This window comes from Corvus moneduloides, chromosome 5 (assembly GCF_009650955.1).
Source record: "Corvus moneduloides isolate bCorMon1 chromosome 5, bCorMon1.pri, whole genome shotgun sequence".
Classification (NCBI taxonomy): domain Eukaryota; kingdom Metazoa; phylum Chordata; class Aves; order Passeriformes; family Corvidae; genus Corvus; species Corvus moneduloides.
This window is the reverse complement of record NC_045480.1, coordinates 42,275,926-42,294,998: the sequence shown is the minus strand read 5'-3', so window position 1 is coordinate 42,294,998 and position 19,073 is coordinate 42,275,926. Positions and strand designations below refer to the sequence as shown.

Sequence of the window (19,073 nt, the reverse complement as noted above, 5' to 3'; positions counted from 1 at the left end):
CCAGCTCAGCAGATTCTGTAATTCTCTTATTAACACTGACAGCATTGCATGATAAAACTGCTTTCTACTCAAGCACCTTCATTTCAACTTAACTTACATCTGCTTGGGTTTTTTTCCCCTTTCTGTTCTGTGAATAGAATATTTTTAAGCGAATTTCATATTGTACCGTATTTTTCTTCTCTTAAAAGAAAAAATTTTGTACTTTATGAACAGCCCCACTAAGATCAACATGAAAGCAATGAAGGCAAATTAAAGACCTTATAAAACATGATTAAACTTTTGAAGACCCACTCTTCTGCTCTCAGCAGATGTCTGAAAGACTCACACCACAAACGTTCAAGGAAAAGCATTAACAGCATTTCACAGTTTCACAGAACAGGACTGGTTTGGGTTGGAAGGGACAGTAGACATCATCTACTTCTCACCTGGTGCCATGAGCAGGGACGCCCTTCACGGGACCAGGCTGTTCAGGACGCCGTCCAGCCCAGCCCAACCCCAAACACTTTCCTTTCACCGCCACCCCGTGGGTACCGCTGGAAATAGTAAAGAAGGGCTCAAAAGCCCCCCTGGCAAGGGGAGTGGCAGCTGGGGCGGGTCACTGGGGCTGCCGTGCCTCCCTGTCCGCGGCCGCGTTCCCCCGGCGACGCCCCGCCCGCCGCCGCCGTTGCTGCTGAGGGGCCTCGCGCTGACCCGGGCCGGGCCGGGCCGCACCCCGGGCATCGAGCGAGCCCCCGCCCCAGGCCGGCCCGCGGGAAGGGCAGGAGCGAGCCCGCCTGTGGGCCGGACACAGGGCCCACGCTCCCCACCGGGGCCCCGGGCAGCCGCCTTCGGAGACCCTCATCAGCCCCAGCCGTCGGAACCGGGACCGGCTCCTGGGAATACCGGGAGAGAAGGTATTCTCAGGATATGAGGATCTGAGCACTCACGAGGACTGAGCAGAGGCATCTCTCAGCCGCACCCGGGCCCCCACCAAGCACAGGACCAAAGGGGAACTGTCGGCCAGACCGACCCGTGCAGCCGGACAAGCACCGCGTCAGGCACAGAGCCCAGTTCAACACCTCGGCCGCCCACGGCGAGCAGCGCAAGCCGCTGACCGGCTGCGGGTGCCGCAACTAAACATCAGCCAGAGACGCGCCGGGACAAGGCTCCCAAAGCACCGGGGGCAAGGCACAGCATGGACCAGTCACCGGGATTAGAGCCTTCACAGGAACCAAAAGATGCCTATGAACATGGGCATGGCCCTTATCAGCCACACGAACCAGGTTACGGTCTTGATCAGCCCGGATACAGCCCATATGAGGATCAGATACCCGATCCCCAAGCCCGGATGCTGGCAGTCAAGAATGCAAAAGCCTATTTACTAAAGACTAGCACAAGATCTGGCCTGAACTTGTAAGTCTGAAAAAGGATCACAGTCAAAAAGGGTAGGAAATATGAGTGGAGGGAAAATTAGTAAAAGGACAAAGGGAAGTATAAATAGAATGGGATAATGTTATACATGCAATATTTCATCACTAGTGATACTTGCGTGTGTCCAACATCTTTCAGAACCAAAATTCCTAATGGAATTTTATAGAGAGTTCAAAAAGAAATTGATTTGATTAAGAGTAAGTTTAAATTCAGTTTCAGCTCATAGATAGATGGGGTATATACTAGAAATGGAAGATGGGAATGCTCCTAAGTATAATCAGACTAGTTTTAGCTCTAATTTCTCTTAATGCTCCATGATCTCCTTTCTTCTAACTATTCCTATGATTTCTCCAAAGATACAGATGATTAGCCTTTACTTTTGTTACTAAAAGCATAATATTCTAAGACTTTTGTATAGTAAGCCAACAATATTTACATTTATATGACAGATATGATCATTTTGCTAACGTACTAACAAAGATCCTGGATGAACAGCCCGCAAATACAGTAGACATAATTGAGGATATCAGCAAGGATGTGAAGTGGGCTCAGTTTCGGAAAAAAATGGACACTCTTCGAGATGAACATCTGATTCTTCCAACATTTGAAGCTGCAGAAAAGTGTAAAGCTTTGTTCGTCAAGGAAGTCGGTGAAGAAGAGCGTGAAGAACTAGATGAAGAGATAGTGAGTTATTATCGGAGTGAAACAGATACCGGATATACCAGGGAAGGGGTGGATGGATGGTGGGAAGGGAAAGGAGAAAGGGAGGAAGTTGTGGTCTCTTCTGTAGTGCTGCCTCTCTATGTTGTTATATAATTATATAAATAATTGCAGTCACAGCACCGTGTACCCTGTTCACAGCTGAGCTGGTCCCATGTCTAGTTCTGAAGAAAAAACCCCATCTGGTTACTTAGTTGAGATTTTTTTCCTGTAGTAAATCTAATATCCTGAGCCTTTATTATCAGGGATGTTCTAGAGGTGATGAACAGAAAGTAAGGTTTATAACATCTCCCATATGACAGTTCAGCACGGAATATTGCATCCAAGTTTCTTTTCTTTATATAAAAGGGACATTTCTTTACCTAAAGTGACCATAGTTCTTGATACCAGGTAGACAATATTGTGCACAGCTGCTACTGTAAAATAGAGAATGCAGAATTTCGTGATCCTTTCTGCTCCAGCTGTGGTTCCAGTCTGTCCTTCTCCAACTGAAACAAAATATGGTTTTAATGAAGAACTAATACAATTGAAAAGCCACTTCTTAAAGCATGGGTTTTCATTATTCAATTGCTTATATGCAGAAGCATTTGTACCCAAGGAAAAATTAGAATTCTTATAATGAGAATTATAATTTAAATGAGAATTATAATAACCAAGGGAAATCAATCAACAAGATGTTGATTTTCATATGAAGTTACCAGTATGTATTCAAATGTTACAATTGCAGAGTACAAATACCAACAACAGAAGAGATAATCCGTCATCTTTTCCACAGCCTATTATGCATCTTACAGTAACTGTATAGGATGGTGAAAATGGAAAATAAAGGTAGGGTATTTCAGAAAGGAATTACTAATTTTTCATACTCCTGTCAATCTTGCTTTGATACAAGAAACCTGTCAGATCCAAAGAAATTCCATATTAAACTAGTGCTAATTCTTCCAAATTCCCTATCCTGTCAAGTCCAACTTGTAATAACTCTGTCTGTGTTATATGATCACCTACCCCCCATTAAATGAGAGACGGGTGATAAAACAAATGGAAATACTTAATTATTGGCCTAGTTCTGCTTCCACTGAAGCCAGATGGGGACTTACAATGGACTTCAGGAAGAGCAGGGGGCAGTATAAAAAAGACTGCGGGGAGCTGTATGCCAAGGTTTTCAAATGAACAGCATCCATCCTAGAGAAATGTTGCTGGTCTAGTGCCTAAGTATATAAAACCTGTATTATCTACAGCAAGGCAATACAGTGTCACTGCAGGCATCAAGGCCTCTTAGCTGACATGCTCCAGCACTGAATCGTTTGTAGATCTTGTGTAAGAATGCTGACTTTCCTTATTTTGCAATAATTAGGAGTTTGAATTTTGAAATCCTGTGTTCTAAGAGCTGCAGTTCATCTGTGTTCTTTTCTTTCCCACTAAAAGACACTTAATTTTTCTAAACGACAGTAAGAAAAGTAGTGAATGAATGTCTGCAAAGCACTGAGATGATGAGTGGCACTACAGGAAAGTGAAGTATAATGTTCAGTAGATAACATGTTTAATTTTTGAAATAGATAATTATACTATTCTTTAGCTCTAACTCTGAATCTTCTTTCCTAGGGACAGCCCTCTCTACCAAATGTGATGGAAACAGCCTTTTATTTTGAGCAGGCTGGAATTGGCCTGGACAAAGACGAATCCTATTACATATTCCTTTCCCTTAAAAACCTAGTTAATGTTCAGCCAATCCAGACCTGTCGCTTCTGGGGCAAAATTTTGGGCCTGGAAATGAACTATATTATAGCTGAAGTACAGTTACATGAAGGGGAAGGGGGAGAGGAGGAGGAAACAGGAGAGGAAGAAGAGGAAACTGTTGCGGAAGGAGAGAAAGAGATGGGTGAGGCTGAAGAAGAAGGTGAGGAGAAAGAAAAGGAAGCTGAACCACCGAAGTCCACCTATAAACCCCCACCTGAGATCCCAAAAGAAGAAAATGGGACTGGGACTAATAAATATATCTACTTTGTCTGTAATGAGCCAGGCAAACCCTGGGTGAAGTTGCCTCCAGTGACACCAGCCCAGATTGTCTGTGCCAGGAAAATCAAGAAGTTCTTCACTGGTCGGCTGGATGCTCCTGTTGTGAGCTTTCCTCCTTTTCCCGGAAATGAGGCCAATTACCTGCGTGCACAGATAGCTCGAATCTCAGCAGGAACCCATGTCTCTCCCACTGGATTTTACCAGTTTGCAAATGAGGATGAAGAAGAAGAAGAAGGAGATGAATATGAAGAAAACCCCGAGTTTGAGCCTCCCCCTGTGATTGAAATGGTGGAGTCCCTCGCCACGTGGGCACACCATGTAAAGGGCATTCTAAAGCAGGTGTGTGCCAGCATAGCTCACATGGGCCTTGGAGAGCACTCCTGCTGCAGTGCTCGTAGGGTTACAGAATGTGAGTGACACTCCTCACCTGCACATGCAAACTGCTCACCAGAAATGGTATTGCATTGGAAGATTTTTATACAGAAAATACATCATATGTAATACCCAAATATCTTACATATAAAACATACATTTTATATGGTATATAATATGTAACTACCTTGCACATATTTACAAATACCATGTATTTTTATGTGTGTGTGTATATATATATAAATGTAAGTATATATATGTATAAATATGTATGCATGTATTTAGGAACCTTCTAGGTTTAGTACTTTTTCCAGTGATGTGTTCTTGAGATTGAAACCTATCTTTAAATAACAGTATGGAGTTAGGCCCTGATAGATAACAATCATTTCTTGCAGTCTTCTGTATTAGGTTTTCTGCTTTGAGATCCTGACTTGACAAAAATGTTTAAAATTCTCTTTTCTTGGGTAGGATGCTGAAAAGCAGATAGCTTATGGTTGTATGCTAAATGGAACTTGCTTGGTGTTTTCTTCTGGGTAATTTTCTGTTTTACACTTTCTGATATGAAATACGCAAATGAAAAAACTTTAAAACATGTTCTATCAGACTAGTGCTAGAAAGAGGTATTACTAATTTGATTTTCATTGCTGGATGGTTTGATGGCCAGTCTACCAATTCAAGAATGCTAATGTAAAATAACAGCAAATGGTAGGAAATTAAACTTACTACCAGCAAAACAATAGTTGTAAAAAATAAAATTTATATGCATTAGAATCTTAAGAACATTCTGTTATGTTCCTCTGACTGGTTAAATAACAAAGCAGATTTTAAAAGGAAGGGTAAAGTCCATAGTTTGCAGTAACTGGTAATGTAGCAAGGATATAAACCAAACTGGCCAGGAACTGAAGAATACAAAATGACAAAAAGCTGATGACAGAGGTATAAGGTTATTCTCAAATAGTAAGCAGGGATGAGGAAGCAATGAGGGGAACGTTCTGCCAAGAGGATACAATATTCTGTTAACAATATACTAGTTATGGAATATGTATTTTTCTTCTCCCCGTCCCTTAACTGTGTGTGTGTCTGAGCCAATTGTTTTAACTAGTTTTAACTTGCATTCTTTCAATGATTGTTGCATGTATTTATTACTTTTCCACATCAATTATAGGGTCGCTGTGTTTGGATTAATCCTTCTCAAAAATCAGAGGAAAATGAAGAAGAAGAAGATGAAGAGGAGGAAGAAAAAGAGGAGGAGGGAGAAGAGCAAGAGGAAGAAAGAGGACTACCCCTTCTTACTCTAATCTCTGAAGATGAAGGTATTCTTCATGGAATATGAAGTTTTTGATAGAGAGCCACTAGGAATGTTGCCATTTAGCAGTAAATATTTGAAGTTGTAGAACTCTTGACACTTCCTGGAGCAATATAGTTTGCCTCTGTAGGGTAAACACATTATTTTACAAAATCATTCAAAAGCAAAATGGTTAACAGTATTGACATTAAAACTGAAATAATCAGGTTTACTAGGTAACCATCTTGTTGACATTAAAAGGAAAAAGTAACTTAGACTTCTCAGGTTATTCCAAGTTCAGAACAGCTCACTACATGAAATACATTCAACTATTTTGTCTCATCTTTTTAGGAAAAAAGAGAAGTGTGTAGGTGTAAATAAACAGAATAATTAATATGTAACACATGCACCGTTACACATTATTTTTATAAGAATTTAGATATCTTAGCATATCACTGCAGCAAATCATGGGAATAAGGGAGCCTGAATATTAGATTACATCAATATTAGATTATTTTCCTGCTCTCCATTCTTTAATCAAGGTGAAATATAGCTATACAAGTTATCCATAAATAATAAAAAGTCCTTGAAAAAAGAACCAGGGCTCCTACTGAATTTTTTCTGTATGTGGGGAGTCTATCAACATTCCTGTGCTACCTACCCACACATGCAAACCACCTGTTTGAAAACAGTGCCTACACTTACTGTTTCTGACTTCTGGCTCTTCTGTCACACAACTTAATATAAACCTTGCTTGAATTCTGTGCAACTCTTGTAGCTCAGTCTTAAATATTTTGTAGAGGCTCGTTAAGTCCATTTGTTCATAAATAGTGTGTGTTTGACTATCTCCAGGAATGAAAAACATCCCTGCTTGGACAGCTCAGGCTTCTACAAACCTGATCCCACAATATTCTGTTGCAATCCTGCAGTCTAACCGATGGCCTGGAGCTTATGCTTTTGCATCTGGCAGGTGAGAGTCCACTCTGACTGTATGTGCTACACGCAGGTGCCTCACTAATGCAGGCAGACTTGCTTTATTATTAATTCATTAACTGAATTCTAGCTATTCCAGAGACTGATGGAGAAGGCCACTTGAATGTGCACAGCAACAGTAAATATGTATTTAAGACTGAAAACAAACAATCATTGGAAAGGCTGGCATGAAGTTACTGGGTGTAAATGCCCAGTTAGTGTGTGAGCAAGGTCCTTGATTTAAAATACATATTCTCATGTCTGTGGGACCTTTTACAAAACCAGCTACCTTCTGTGGTTCTGATGTTCGGTTTCCACTACACATGGTCATTTCCTCCACGTGCTTTTAGAAGGGCACTGGCTGGCACATTGTTACCCTTGTGGAGTTGGAGTTGGAGTTGTATTGCAGTGCAGTGCAGTGACACTTCATCATTTTAAATAGAAGATGTGTTAATAACCATGAGAGCAGTTAAAAAGCGGTGCTGTCTTTAAAATTCTTCTGCTGTAGGGTATCTGCATCACAGTGACTTTTCGTGCAGCAGAGCAAGGATGCCCAACAGTATCTCTGCTAATATTTTGTCAGGGGATGAATGTGTGATCTTTCACTTCTTGTCCTCAGGAAATTTGACAACATCTACTTTGGCTGGGGTCATAAATACAGTCCAGAAAGCCACACTCCCGCACTGCCCCCGCCAGCGCAAGCAGAGTACCCTAGCGGGCCAGGAATCACTGAGACAGTAGACCCCACTGTGGAAGAGGAAATTGCTTTCAGGATTGCGCAGGAAGAAGCCTTAGCCGGAGAGGAAGAGGAAGAGGAAGAAGAGGAAGTGGAGGATGATTAAAATATGGAAGAAAACAGATTGTTTTAAAAGTTTGAACATGAACGGCATTTTCATAACATAGTCATTTATTTGCTGACCTCAAAAGAAATGCACTTGCAGCATGCCTTTGTTTTTTGATTTCTGAAGCCTTTTCTTTGCAGCTATCTTCCTCTCCTTCCCCACCCCTGAAACCTACCTGCACTGGCATGAAGCCTTTTTCTGTTTGTTTGAATATGCAAACACTGTCTGCTTCCTAAAATGATACTGCTTTGAACTAAGAACTACCATGCACCAGATGTTCACACTGTTTTTCTAGCCCTCACTTCAATACATTCATACATTTTACTTAAATAAATGGTTTTTAAACTCACAGGACAGTGTCCCTTGTATGTGTGAAAGCGTACTATTCAAATTCAGTCGGGAGCTTACTGAGGTACTGGCTGAGAGCACGGCAGTGGTGCTGCTCGTCATTGGCACTAGGGGGCTGCACCTTCAATCCTGTGCTGTTCTGGGCCCCTCACTGCAAGAGACATGGAGATGCTGGAACGCATCCAGAGAAGGACAATGGAGCTGGGGAAGGGTCTGGAGCTCAAGACGGAGCGGCTGAGGGAGCTGGGGGTGTTTAGCCTGGAGAAAAGGTGGCTCAGGGGGTCCTTATCGCTGTCTACAACTCCCTGACAAGAGGGTGTAGCCAGGTGGGAATTGGGTCTCTCCACAAGAGGAAACAGCCTCAAGTTGCACCAGGGGAGATTCACATTGGATATTAGGAAAAAAATTTTAATGGAAAGGGTTGTCAGCCTTGGAACAGCTGCCCAGGGAAGTGCTGGAGTCACCATCCCTGGGGATGTTTAAAAGACCCGCAGATGCGGATGTGAGGACATGGTTTAGCGGTTCCCTGGCCGGTGCCATCTGGGCGCTGCCGGCAGCCGTGGGGGGGAAAGGTGTCTCAGGAGAGCTCAGGGGCTGCTCAGCCATCCGTTCCTGACCATCCTTTCCTTGCCCACCTCCCCGCCAGCTCCTGCCGAGTGGTACGCTCCACGCACGGCGTGCGTCCCTCGCGGGCCAATAGGGAGCGGCTCCGCGCGCAGTTTAAACCAGCGGCGGTTGGGGCGAGTGTTCTGCGCTCCCAGCGCTTCTCGCTCCCCGCTCCGCTCCGCTCCCCGCTCCGCTCCTCCTGTCCCAGGGAGGCATGGCGGACGAGGGCGCCGTCACGGTGTGTGTGCGTGTGCGGCCGCTTATCGCCAGGTGAGCCGCCGTGCCGGCGGGAGAGGGAGGTTCCCTCCGCACCCCTGGGTGCCGCCGTGCCCCCGCACCTGGAGCAGGGAGGCGGACGGAGGGATGCGGAGCGAGTGGCCGGGGGAGAGAGGGTCGCGGTAAGGGGCCCGCGTTTTGGGAGCGGAGTCCTCGCTCAATAAAGATAACAGAGTGTCTCCTCTTTTAGAGAAAATGCTTCAGGAGATAAAGTGTCCCTGCACTGGAGAAGTGAGAATAATACTGTTTCCGACGTGAATGGTACCAAAATATTTAGTTACGGTAAGAATGTGAAAGCAATTGCTTTATTTTGATACTTATGCGGACCTTTGCTACTGTACTCTTGAACGTGTCGACTGTGGTGAATGCCCTGAGCTTCTTGCAATGTCCCCCAACCTTCCCAGTTTCGTAATTCGGAAGGAGTGCCATTGGGGCATACGGGATTTCTGGCTTAGGCAGTGCTGGGATGTGCTTGTGAAGTCAGCTTCCTGCTGGACGTTGCCTTCTCTGTTCAGATTCATCCTGTAGTGGCTTTGGAATATGTGACCTTTGGAACACATTTTTTTAATGTGAAATCCAGTTACAAATAGACTAAACAAGGGCTAGTCCAGAGCATTTAGGGGGAACCCAAAAGTGACTAGCATGAATGTTAGATCCTCGTAACTCACTGGCTCCCTTTGAGTCCTTTCCTACTGATCAACTCTACTTGTTAATATGAATGTATCTACTACCACGATTTCTCCCAAAATACAGATTCAGTAAAAGCATGCACTAGGCTAGGAGTTTAACAACTAACCTGTCAGATTTACAATCCTTGTAGATAAATTAGCCATAACTTTTTAGGATTAAATGGGATGACTGTTTAACTATGTTCATCATTCTTTTTACTTGCTATCATCACTGTGCATTGTGTCTTTCTTGATTTTGTGTTTAATGCTTATTTTAAAACAAAATTTTAAAAGCTTGCATTAGTAGTGTTACAATGATATTTATCTTTGAACTACCCTACAAACAATGATGCCCATTTATTGGATTTGAAGTCAGCAATACTGAATGACAGCTTGGTTTGGACTTGCAATAGAGTGGATTCACATGCTTTCTTTTTTTTTTTTTTTTTTGGTTTTAAGATCGTGTTTTTCACTCAAGCGACAACACTCAGCAGTTGTATGATGGTGTAGCTGTTCCAATTATACAGTCAGCAGTGCAAGGCTATAATGGTAAGTTTTAAAACTGTGTTTAAATCCTTTTCGTAATGTATTTCAGAGATAGTTGGTGAAATTTAACCATCTTTCTAGGCACAATTTTTGCTTACGGACAGACTGCTTCAGGGAAGACTTACACAATGATGGGAAATGAAGATTCCATGGGCATTATCCCTAAGGCAATTCAACATGTGTTCAAAATTATTTGTGAGGTGAGCACTTCTATTAAATTGAAATGACTGAAAGGACTAGTAGTATTTGTGATGGTTACATAAAAGTTAGTTTTAGTATCAAGGGGCTTATGAAGGAAATTCATTTATATTGGACTATATGTTGCAGTTACTTTGCCAGCCTGGCAAAGATGAGGGTTTAAAATAAAAAGTTAATGGGACTCTATTAGTTGAAATCAAATCAGAACAAAAGTGAGGAGGGTTCTTAACCTTCCAAATATGTTAAACATTGATTACAAATATAAATAGGTACTCACTTGTTAGTGTGGTAGATAAGATAATGTGAACCTTTTTGTTTATTCTGCTATTATAAAAGTCTAAAAAATTAACAACTAAAGACTTTTTTTTTTAGTGGGAAGAATATGACAGTATATTTACTTATTTCAGGCTAACAAAAGAATTGCTAATTGCTCAATATTAATAAAAGTAAGGAGAAAGTGTATGTTAAAGCAGTGATTTCCAAAACATGATTTGCAGAGTGCTTGCTTCTGCCTTGAGGGTTTCGGGTAATTGTTACCAGTGAAGTGAAATAATCACTGCTCCTTTAAGGAGGTGCAGAGTACCCATATAGGTTTTATAGAAGTAACTAAAGGCAAGAAAATTTTCCTTGAGTCCATTGTGCAGCCTTTCCTCACCCCAACGTTCTCTACCAAGGAGGCAGGGGAATAAGCAGCAGCAAAGTAAATCCAAGCAAGCAAAGAGATAAGACAAGGTATATAAGAGAGGAAAGAGCCTAAGCAAGAGGAAGTGGGTTATGGAAACAGCATTTAAGTAGGAGAACTATTGTCATGCTTCTGTAGGGCAGTTATCTTAATTTTATAACCTATTAGAAGTGGTATACCATTAATGCAGCTGGAAAGAGGTGGGATAGAAGAAAAACTATTCTGTATCGGTAGATGCTAATGTACAGAGAGGATGAGGGGAAAGAAATCTGTGGAACAGTATCCAAACATTTATCTCCAGTTTAAGAATACTTGCATTAAAAGATGTCCATGAGTTCGTCCGTTTTTGTTTGGTTGTTTTTTTTTTCCTTTCAACACTAGATTCCGGATAGAGAATTCCTGCTAAGGGTTTCTTACATGGAAATCTACAATGAAACAATTACCGATTTGCTTTGCGATAGTAGGAAAAAGAAGCCTCTGGGAATTCGTGAGGATGTTAATGTAAGTGGATGTTATGTGGTGTAAGTATTGTATCAGCTTGGAGTAAAAGAAGTTGAAAAAAAAAAACCACCTTCAGAAGGATCTAGTGGAAAACTTTTCTGGGACAAACTGTGTAATTCTATCTTCAGCATTAACAGAAGGACACTTGTAGTAGAATAAGACTGTGACTTTGGGCTTGCTATTGCTAGTTCATCTTTATAAAAGTAGACTTAATCTTCAAGTTTTCCAGGATGGTATAGTTTATTTAACTTTGACAGTAAAGACTCGAGAGTTGTTTAGCTAATGACATTTGTACAAACATGATGTTAAGCTCCATGTGTTACAAGTTTCTGACATATACAGTTACTTTAACATCATCTTCATATCATCTACCAAGTAGATACACTTTTCTTCTACTGTGATCAGAGAATAACCATGAGACTAGAACTATTCAGTAAGATGATCACTATAGAAGGAGAAATCTATATTAACACTATCCTCCGTTTGTTTATATTAAGTTTTGTAGCAAATAATAAAAATTGTTGGTTTGGTTTTTGGGATGTTTTTTCTCTTTGGTTGCCTTAAATGATCCTGGGTTTGGAACATAGGAAAAAGGGAAATCTACCAGTTGTATAACTCTCTCCTTATAAGATTTACTGAGAAATATATTCCTGGATTCCCTTAAAAAATATCAAGAAGGATATTTCACTCAGCAGTTCTGTTTTTAGGAAACTTTCTAAATCTCTGTTGTTTGATTCTTGTACCCCTAGGCCACAATTTTGATTAAGGTCTAAACCTTACCCATGCCTTGTGTTTGGAGTAAAAAGAGATTCAGCTGTCGAATAAATACCATAATAATTGCTGGTAATGTTAACTTTATGTATTGAAGTGGGTTTTGGAGTTCAGTAAAATTCATTACTTTGTTTATTCTATAGAGGAATACATATGTAGAAGACCTGATTGAAGAAGTGGTGGTTGCCCCAGAACAAGTTATGGAATGGATCAGGAAAGGAGAAAGTATGTATTTAAACAATGTCAGCTGATAGCTTAAAAAAATGTTGGTTAATTAGGTATATTTAGAACCATAAATCAGGTATATTTAGAATCCTTTTAGGTTTATATTCATAAACCAGAGGTTTTCAGAAAGTTTTAAAATTGTGGTCTTTGTCTGTTTAACTCCAGTTTATCAGATTATAAGCAGAAGTATTCTAATACTGGTTTTTGACAGGAAATCGCCATTATGGAGAAACAAAAATGAATGAACACAGCAGCCGTTCTCACACCATCTTCAGAATGGTAAAAACTGTTTCACTGCTGGGAGTGGTTTTATTGTTTTCAAAGTGACAAAAACTTTACTGCACTTTTTTGCATTTCTAGATCATTGAAAGTAGAGAACGAAGTGACCCTGCAAATGCAAACTGTGATGGAGCAGTCATGGTTTCCCACTTGGTAAATGTCTATTTAATACCTTCTTGGAGTACAGCTTAGGTAGAGAATTTACTGTTACTGCTTGTTTGAGAGAGTAATGGTACTTCATAATGACTTACAAAAGCTCTTCATTGTTGATTCTGACAGATGTTTCTTAAGTATAGAGGGAGACTCCTGGGGCATTATCTAGAGCAGATCTTCCCACCAAAGGAAATTCTACATGAGAGTTATTCATGCCAGACTGGGGAGTGTTATGCCCTTCCAGGAGCATAAGAAACTATGTCAGAGTGCTCTTGCATTTTGTTAGATGTATCTTCTCCTACAATTGTTTCTGACCACTGACAAGCCCAGTGAAATAACTTGTAAAATGGGTAACCTTAAGACTTTGCTTATCATCAAATTTAGTTGTTATTGAAAGAACATACGCAGTGTTCTACATCTGCAATGGCCAAAAGATTCATTTTTTTCAGAAGTAACCCCACTTAGCATCTTCAATGGATTACTGGTATATGGAATACCATAATCTGGGGGGAATAGCACTGGACGTCTCCAGGGAAATGTTACGGTTTCAGAAGCCTTCTCTACAGCCTTTTCTTGATTCTCAGAAAATGATCTCAAACAACTGTGGGAATGGAACCAGTGTGAAACTATTTGAGCCTGCTGAAATCTGATGAGCACTCTTACTCAGAATTGGAAATAGCATCAGGTTAATCACATGCATTGTGGAAAGAGCTTTCTGTTCTGGCTTCATGTGAGAAAGCTCTGGTTCAAAACACTGCTCATGCAGTATCTCCAGAAACTAATACCTGCTTTTTGTGCTTACCACAACTTACGGTATCCACTCTTCCTACACCACCCCCTCTGTCCCATCTCAGTTCCAACTGACTTCAGAGTAACGATGAGTAACAGGGATGAGGGGAGAGGGATTTTGGCCCTCTTGGTCTGTTGCTGCTTGGTGGAGTTAGTACAGGATTTTACTCCTCTGAAGCAAAAACCAACTAAAGTGAGGGCTACTTGGTCAGGCAAATCATTATGGGATGCCATAATGTTCTAGCTGGCTTTGAACCAGATTCAGAGTGAGGCTTTTCCTCTGGTAGTTAATTTCTTTTCCTTATCTCCACAATGACAGGCAAGGAGAGACATACAGCCAACTCAGGCCAGGACACTAGATAATCTCACCTAGGCTCTTTCCCATGAAAGATTCCTACAGCTGGAATTAGTAGTTAACACTTCTGTATTGAGAAACTGTGTTTATGTGACCAAGGGCAGAGGTTGTTGCGCTGAAGAGTTTGAAACACTATTTGGGTGGTATAACAGAGTTCCTACAAACTTACTCCATGTCCTTATGTACCTTGGAAGTATTGGTTGTGTGTAGCAGCTGTGCATTACTTCCAGTAATGACAGACCCCTTGCTTTTTTTTAGCTCTTTTTTTTTTTTTTTTTTAAGTTTAGTTTATGAAATTCTTAGCAGGTACTTAGAATTAGGAGGATTTAAAGTAAACTGCCTCAGAACTAATCTGTGAAATATTTAATGAATTTACAGAACCTGGTAGATCTGGCAGGCAGTGAAAGAGCTAGTCAAACAGGATCTGAAGGTGAGTGTTAAATGAGGCTTCTCTGACAACCACTTCTGTTAATTGACCCTTATGAGAAACTATGATAAAAAGGAAATTGTTTGATCTATGTGCTATTTATTGTTTATAAATAAGGCCCTTTCTGCTTGGTAGGGCATTATCTACTCAGGAAAATACTGTAAATGCTGTGAAATGCAAACAATTAAGTAGTAATATGCCTTTTCTAGAATTGCAGGCCCAGCAACAGTCCTGCACTGAACTAACAGAATGGAGATGACTCAGTGAACATGTACCTGTAATAGCAAAATCATTAGAAGCTTTTTAGGGGCTTGTGTGTAAAGGTGAAGAGTGAATAGATGGCTCACTCTTTAGTTAAGAAGAAGCTTGTCTGTTAAGTGACAGCATGAAGCTGCACAAAAGTGCCTTGATGAGAAAAAAGCGATCTGAGAAGGACACAAGTAATATTCTCTCTTACAAAGAATGCCTAACCTAAAACTTGTATCTAAGGCTGATTTGTTGTATGTGTAAATGTGGGCATTTGCAAAATTTAAACAGGCAGCAAAATTGTAGTTCTTATGGGCCCAGCTGCTTACTATGTAAAGGTTCTAAATGTTTATTTTTGATTACTATTTTATTTCAATGCATTTTGGCTATCATAAAGGCTTGGGTACTGCCTGCTGATGAGTCACAGCACATTGCGGCACTTGAGATTTAACTCTTGGACAATCCTTTTGAGCATAGCATAGCACAAAAGCTTGACAGGTTGAAAATGCATCTAAATACTGTTTCAAATTTAAAATAATAATAATAGTATGTGTGGTACCTAGGTGTTCGACTGAAAGAAGGATGCAATATAAATCGGAGCTTGTTCATTCTGGGTCAAGTTATCAAAAAGCTTTGTGATGACCCTTCTGGGTAAGCAACTGTTTGTATGCCTCTTATAAGATAAGGCACTGCTAAACTAAGAGATTAAAGTCTCTTATTTATAATCTTAAATAGGTAAATGTTTCAAATAACCTACTACCTCTAGAAAATATACTTACTGTATTTTTTCTATGCAAAATATCTGAATTTTTTTTTTGTTGCCTCTTTTTTATTAGCTTCATAAATTACAGAGACAGCAAGCTGACTCGAATTCTGCAGAACTCCCTTGGAGGAAATGCTAAAACAGTTATTATTTGTACAATTACTCCTGTTTCTTTTGATGAGACACTCAGTACTCTTCAGGTAAAGCTTCTCACCTGTTCTCTAGTAACTCATTGTAGACAGGTTTGAGGAGTGGAAAATGTAATCTGCTGAATCTTTAATGACTTGGATCTTCTGAAGGGCTTCTGTAAACTCAGAACTTGACATTTTTTTTTGTACACAGCATCTTTTCCCAGTCATCTTGTGCTAGGTTGTCTACCTAGAGCTTTTTGAAAGTTGGAACAAAGCTCCTTCTCTCATTTTGCAGGCAGGAGATAACTGCTCTTATCTCATTTGCCTTTTCCAAACCTAGTTAGAGAAGCCTTTGCTAGCACAAGATGTCAGGCACTACAGGAATTGAACTGTTAATGATCAGTATATATTCTTTAGGTAAGATTGTCTTCCTTTTTGATGATCTTTCAAGCTTTTTATTAAATAAAAAATAATATGGGATATTCTTACTTAAATGTTATGCTTCATGTTTTAGGTATTAGTATCAAGCAAAGAAAACTTACCTTTTCAAAGCTTAGAATACATTTTAAAAAAAGCTAATTCAAATATGTGTCCTATTATATGCTGCTCTTTATCTAATAAACTCTCCCTTTAATTCTGTTGGGAAATATGGGACAGAGTAAGTCTTTTTGTATATTTGTTCTCAAACTATTGCCCATGAAAGAATGTTCTTCCAGTTTGCCAATACAGCCAAAGGAATGAAGAATACACCAAAAGTCAATGAAGTACTTGATGATGATGCCCTCCTGAAGAGATACCGCAAAGAAATTCTAGATTTGAAAAAGCAGCTGGAGGAAGTATGTAATAAAATAAATCTATCCTTAGTACTGATAGCTATTTGGAGACCACCTGTTTTAAACCAAAAGCAGTTAAATTTGGAGGGGTAGGTGAACTCATTAAAGCAATATCTGCAATTTTTTTTGAGAGAATCGAAATGGAAAGGGTGATGTGTAGTCTGGAACAACTAATGATAATCAACATCTCTGTGTGAAAGCTAAGACTGAATGATATCAACTAACAGAATTGTCAGTTGGTTACACCTAATCAGTAGGTTAACATCGTTAAGAAACAGAAATTTGTGATGCCTTACAGCACACTTTAACTGATCAAAAGAAACAATTAATATAATTAAATAATGTAAGAAGTGATTGAATGTCTGTTAAAGACCCCAACTTCATATTATCTCCTCCCTTACTGATGTCTAACTTCAGTTTGAGTTGCAGGAAGTTGCAACTGCATGAATATCCCTGGAAAAACTTAGGTCATGTATAGGTGGAAGTTGCATTTAGAAAATGAACAATAGCAACTTCTCACCAAACAATGTAGTCTCTCATGTTTTCCTTTCTCTAAAAACCTGTGGAGCTGTGGAACAATCTTGCAAGTCTTGTTAGACCACAGATGATAAAGCATAAAGCACAATTAAATAACAATGCTGAACATACTGTTCTAGTGCATTAAATAAAACTATGCACACTTTTTTATTGCAAATTATAAGTATCCTTAGAGAAAACTTTTAGAATTTTTTTTTTTTTTAATGATAATGAATTTGATGAATTTGCAGCATTCTGCAGGTAGTGAGTTATATTTGAAAGAATGCTCTTTTTTTTTTTGTACCTAGAAAAATTTGAGGCCGTATTGTTTCTGGGAGTTTTGACCGCTTTTAAATACGAAGTCTGCAGTAAAATTGTAGACTAAATTGTCAGTTTCATAATTAATGCTTAAAAATTCCTCTTCCAGACTTAAAAGAGTGTATGTGTAGAGTTGTTTTTAAATATCAGTAATTGTGTATCTTCTGTAGGAGTAGTTTCTGCTCTTAAAATGTCAGTTTGATTAATATTCTCTTTATGGAAGGTGTCTTCAAAAACTCAGATTCATGCAATGGAAAAGGACCAATTGGCCCAACTGTTGGAAGAAAAAAATTCCCTTCAAAAAGTACAGGAAGACAGAATACGAAACTTAACTGAGATGCTGGTGACTTCTGCTTCCTTTGCCTCAAAACAGAATGTTAAAGTAAGCACCTGTTCTAGATTTTACTTGATAACTCTGAAATACTTTGCAAAAAGTAATATTAAATACATATGTTTATATTAATAATGAAAAGTAAGTATGATGGGCAATTTTCACATCTCTTTCATATTTTTAGAGGGCTAACTTTTAAATTAACTTCAGAGTATCAATTCAATGTTGCCTTGTGATAAACAGACTCCAGGGACTTTTTTGCTTTCCAAATAATTTTGGGGAAACTGCAAAAATACTGTCTAGTTAACTGCTGATACAGAACTAGTCTGAGGCAACATTTACTCTTCCTGGTGGTTTGGTTTTATCACTTCTTCTGTAAATACTTTTTTAAAGGCCAAGAGAAGAAGAAGAGTTACTTGGGCTCCTGGTAAAATAAGCCAGGGAAATGTGGGCTTTATTGAAGACTTTGAAAATGCAATGCTGACTGAAACAAAAAAAATGAAGTTGTCTCTGCCAGCAGTACCAGATGTGGAGGATTGTAAGTAACTTTGGGGAAAAAATAAGGAAAGTCTGCAAATCACCTTTGAAATCACAAGTAATCCCTTTTTAATAAATCGAAGTTAAAAAGTAAATTAATTTGCTAACAATACAAAAACTAACTTTAGTTGGCACTATAATCAGATGATATTTCATGAACTCCGTTTTAAAAGCTGCCTGCAAGGAAGTCTCATTTGTCTGCCAGCAAAGAATGCTGCCTGGAAGGGAAGTGAGTTTAGCATGGTAATACCAGTAGTTCTTGTGCTGGAAATAAGGCTTTTCAAATAAAGAGGGAGAATAAGTCTTATTCTTCAGGTGAAATAATGTGTAGCATGGCCATCAGGTCAAGGGAGGTGATACTGCCCCTTTCTCTGCTCTGCTCTCCTGAGACCGCACCTGGAGTGCTGTGTCCAGCTCTGGAGTCCCCAGCACAGGAAGGACGTGGACCTGTTGGAGCAAGTCCAGAGGAGGACCACAGAGACATCACTGGGCTGGGACACCTCTCCTATAGAAAAAGCTGAGAAAATGGGGATTGTTCAGCCTGAAGAACAAAAGGTTCTAGGGTGACTTAATTGCAGCCTTCCAGGACCTGAAAGGGGCATGCTGGAAGGGACATGCAGAGATAGTGGGGGGAATGGTTTTAAACTGAGATAGTAGGTTTAGATTAGATATTGGGAAGAAATTCTTCACTGTGAGGGTGGTGAGGCACAGGTTGCCCAGAGCAGCTGTGGATGCCCCATCCCAGGAAGTGTTCAAGGCCAGGTTGGATGAGGCTTTGATGAACCTGGTCTGGTGGAAAGTGTCCCTGCCCATGGCAGAGGGGCTGGAACTAGATGGTCTTTGAGGTCCTTCCCAACCCAGACCATTCCATGATTCTGTGAAATTCCTGATAAATAACTTTGCAAGCATTGCATTACATTTCCCAAAGGGAGTAAGTTGATTCTTTGATAGCACAAA

At 40.0% G+C, this 19,073-nt stretch overlaps 2 protein-coding genes across 4 annotated transcripts in view; both read left to right on the top strand.

Moving 5' to 3' along the window:
* Window positions 1–735: 735 nt before the first annotated feature.
* Window positions 736–7,968, top strand: LOC116444666 (radial spoke head protein 4 homolog A-like). Its single transcript, XM_032110298.1, has 6 exons — window positions 736–1,392; window positions 1,860–2,094; window positions 3,733–4,485; window positions 5,684–5,831; window positions 6,656–6,773; window positions 7,395–7,968. Exons 1-6 carry the CDS (start codon window positions 1,175–1,177, stop codon window positions 7,615–7,617), a joined length of 1,695 nt encoding a protein of 564 aa, XP_031966189.1. The 5' UTR covers window positions 736–1,174; the 3' UTR covers window positions 7,618–7,968.
* Window positions 7,969–8,699: 731 nt separating this feature from the next.
* The window catches only part of CENPE (centromere protein E), a 38,057-nt gene continuing 27,683 nt past the window's right edge, over window positions 8,700–19,073 (top strand). For all 3 annotated transcript variants that reach the window (XM_032108070.1, XM_032108069.1, XM_032108067.1), the window contains exons 1-14: window positions 8,700–8,841; window positions 9,038–9,129; window positions 9,975–10,064; window positions 10,143–10,261; window positions 11,323–11,442; window positions 12,357–12,438; window positions 12,650–12,717; window positions 12,799–12,870; window positions 14,393–14,444; window positions 15,251–15,338; window positions 15,524–15,650; window positions 16,298–16,417; window positions 17,472–17,630; window positions 17,973–18,117. In XM_032108070.1, coding sequence (XP_031963961.1) covers window positions 8,786–8,841; window positions 9,038–9,129; window positions 9,975–10,064; window positions 10,143–10,261; window positions 11,323–11,442; window positions 12,357–12,438; window positions 12,650–12,717; window positions 12,799–12,870; window positions 14,393–14,444; window positions 15,251–15,338; window positions 15,524–15,650; window positions 16,298–16,417; window positions 17,472–17,630; window positions 17,973–18,117 — 1,390 coding nt within the window. In that variant the 5' untranslated portion in view covers window positions 8,700–8,785. The remainder of the gene's footprint in view (window positions 8,842–9,037; window positions 9,130–9,974; window positions 10,065–10,142; window positions 10,262–11,322; window positions 11,443–12,356; window positions 12,439–12,649; window positions 12,718–12,798; window positions 12,871–14,392; window positions 14,445–15,250; window positions 15,339–15,523; window positions 15,651–16,297; window positions 16,418–17,471; window positions 17,631–17,972; window positions 18,118–19,073) is intronic.

What these genes read in the sequence shown, in the direction of transcription:
- LOC116444666 (XM_032110298.1), top strand. Translation starts at nt 1,175, where the DNA reads ATGGACCAGTCACCGGGATTAGAGCCTTCACAGGAACCAAAAGATGCC. An exon ending in TAAAGGGCATTCTAAAGCAG is followed by an intron (nt 4,486 to 5,683) that starts GTGTGTGCCAGC and finishes CATCAATTATAG; the next exon opens with GGTCGCTGTGTTTGGATTAA. An exon ending in TATGCTTTTGCATCTGGCAG is followed by an intron (nt 6,774 to 7,394) that starts GTGAGAGTCCAC and finishes TCTTGTCCTCAG; the next exon opens with GAAATTTGACAACATCTACT.